The 2,799-nt window shown below is 37.7% G+C and overlaps 1 protein-coding gene across 1 annotated transcript in view; it reads left to right on the top strand.

The window, feature by feature from the left end:
• LOC133550149 (mitochondrial 2-oxodicarboxylate carrier-like) overlaps positions 1-1,854 on the top strand; it is a 631,183-nt gene extending 629,329 nt beyond the window's left edge. The window contains exons 10-11 of the mRNA XM_061896248.1: positions 658-710; positions 787-1,854. Of these exons, the coding sequence (XP_061752232.1) occupies positions 658-710; positions 787-848 (115 nt within the window). The 3' untranslated portion in view covers positions 849-1,854. The remainder of the gene's footprint in view (positions 1-657; positions 711-786) is intronic.
• Positions 1,855-2,799: the final 945 nt, after the last annotated feature.

The raw sequence follows: 2,799 nt of genomic DNA, 5'->3' as shown, positions 1-2,799 counted from the left end.
CAAGCCAACTCCTCAATGTTGTCTGGTGGGCAGCTTAGGACGGAGTCAGCTCTCTCACTGAGTATGTTAATGCACATACATGCTCTGCACACACATGCTCTGCACATACATGCTCTGCACATACATGTTCTGCACATACATGTTCTGCACATACATGCTCTGCACATACATGTTCTGCACATACATGCTCTGCACATACATGCTCTGCACATACATGTTCTGCACATACATGCTCTGCACATACATGTTCTGCACATACATGCTCTGCACATTCATGCTCTGCACATACATGTTCTGCACATACATGTTCTGCACATACATGCTCTGCACATACATGTTCTGCACATACATGCTCTGCACATTCATGCTCTGCACATACATGTTCTGCACATACATGCTCTGCACATACATGCTCTGCACATACATGCTCTGCACATACATGTTCTGCACATACATGCTCTGCACATACATGTTCTGCACATACATGCTCTGCACATACATGCTCTCACAGTCCATACAGTGCAGCGTGTTCCACTTGCTTGCACACATTATGCACTCTACAAGTACCTGCAAAGGCCTGCTGCGTATACTTCAAGTACAATGTACTCAAATACATGTTTGCATGCAGTATTTTATGTTGTGTATTTCTTCATGCAGGTACTTGGCACTCTATAAGGGTTTGGTGCCAAAGATAATGAGACTCGGGCCGGGTAAGACCCTTAAATCGTTTTTCTTTACATCCTGTTTGGTTGTTTTGTTTACATTGAAACAATGTCCGCCCCCCAGGTGGCGCTGTGATGCTGCTGGTCTACGAGTATGTGTCCGGGTGGCTGCAGAGGAACTGGTGACCACGCCAAAGACAAACAACAACAAAAAGCTACTGTAATACCTGCAGTAGCCTGAAGTCTTTATGAAGTATCTTAGTGAGTATCCATCCAAATAGAATATGCTGACATTGCAGTTTGGACCTACAGATTGCTTTTAATACCAAATATTGTATTTTTAATACCAGCATTTCAGTATTTTCAATACTTAAAAAAAAAACAAAAAAAACTTTAAATAGCTTTATTTCAAGAAGTGCAGAGAGCTTAACAGCCATAAAATGTAATGTATGCATACTGTACGCATCGCCATATTTGCACTGTCAATCATACATGATTGACACATCATGTGTATATGTATATATATATACATATATATATGTATATATATATACATATATAAGCATATATATATATATGTATACGCACATATATATTATGTATATATAGTATATATACTGTATATATATATATACAATATTTATTTATTGTATATATACATATATATTATGTATGTATATATATATATATATACATATACATATACATATATACATAGTCAAGGTTTCTGTGGTTTATCCGTGATACGGGGCTCAATAACGGGGTAGAGCGGAATATACGTTAGGTCAGGAGAAAAACACAGAGGCTATTTCATCCCGACAAGCCTGTTTCGCAGGTTTCCCTGCTCTTCGGGGGATTTCATTGAAGTGTGAAGGGACACGTCAATGAAATCCCCGGAAGAGCGGGGATACCTACGAAACTGGCTCGAAGTGTGAAGGGACACTTCAATGAAATCCCCTGAGGAGCAGGGAAACCGGCGAAACAGACTTGTCGGGATGACATAGCATATATATATATATATATATATTTATATATATATATAAAATATACACACGCACAGGAGGAAAGAACCGATATAGAGCAGCAGTATTCGGTTTAACTGTCTATCGGGATCGATCAGAACCATTTTTTTTCTCAATTTGTATGATTTTTTTCTGATGCATGACTTGATAAAAGATTGACAAAAATGCTACTTTTGATGACTGGCTGGGAGTTTTCTTCACATGGCTTTGGTCCTGATGCATGTTTCCACTGCAGCACTTTTACCCTGTTTATTGTCAGGCTCCTCCCCTTTTCAGGATTGGGGGGCGGGGCATCGTCATGAAAAAACACAAAGTCGAAGGTCGGTGGATTTTTGTCGTTTGAGGAAAGAAGTTTGAGAGTGTCAACAAAAAATGACAGTGAGAAAAGTTACGAGGTAAAGGTTGAAGATCGAGGCTGCTTAGCTAAATATCCGCACTTAAGTGGGGTTTCAAAAGTTTTTGGTTTCGCAATCGGTTAAAGATCGGACTCAAAAAAAAAAAGATATTTGTTAAAACGGTTGAAGTTGGTGTGGATTTTGTTGTTAATCCAAATGTGTATTTTCCCGTTTAAATGATACGATTTTTAACAAACTCAACAAATGAAAAAGTACTCCTTCGGGAGTATCTTATTAGCAACGTCAGCGATAACTAAAAGATCGCAGGAAAACGTGTGGAAAAATGCAACCGATCTTTTTGCTGAGGTTTGGAAAAACATCACAGTTGGTATGGATTTGTGGATTTTCCGCGTTTTTACCTAAAAGAAAACGAGTAAAAAAAAAAATCAGAAGAAAACATTGTATTGAAAAAGAATGTAATCCGATCTTTTTGCTGAGTTTCGTTAAGAAGGTTGTGTATTTTTTCATATTATGCATTTTTTTGTTTTAAAACCATTGTTTTTACAAAAAACAAAACTAATGAAAAAGAAAAGTACTTATTTGGGAGTGACGATATGCTTTATTTGATACTTTTATCTACTCTTTTGTCAGCAACGTCAGCGATAACTAAAAAATCGGAAGAAAACGTGTTGAAAAATGCAACCGATCTTTTCGCTTAGCTTTGGAAAAACCATCTTAGTCGGTGTGGATTTGTGGATTTTCCGCGTTTTTACCTAAAAG

This window comes from Nerophis ophidion, linkage group LG03, assembly GCF_033978795.1.
Source record: "Nerophis ophidion isolate RoL-2023_Sa linkage group LG03, RoL_Noph_v1.0, whole genome shotgun sequence".
Lineage (NCBI taxonomy): Eukaryota > Metazoa > Chordata > Actinopteri > Syngnathiformes > Syngnathidae > Nerophis > Nerophis ophidion.
The sequence above is the reverse complement of the archived record's forward strand: the minus strand, read 5'-3'. Positions and strand labels throughout refer to the sequence as shown.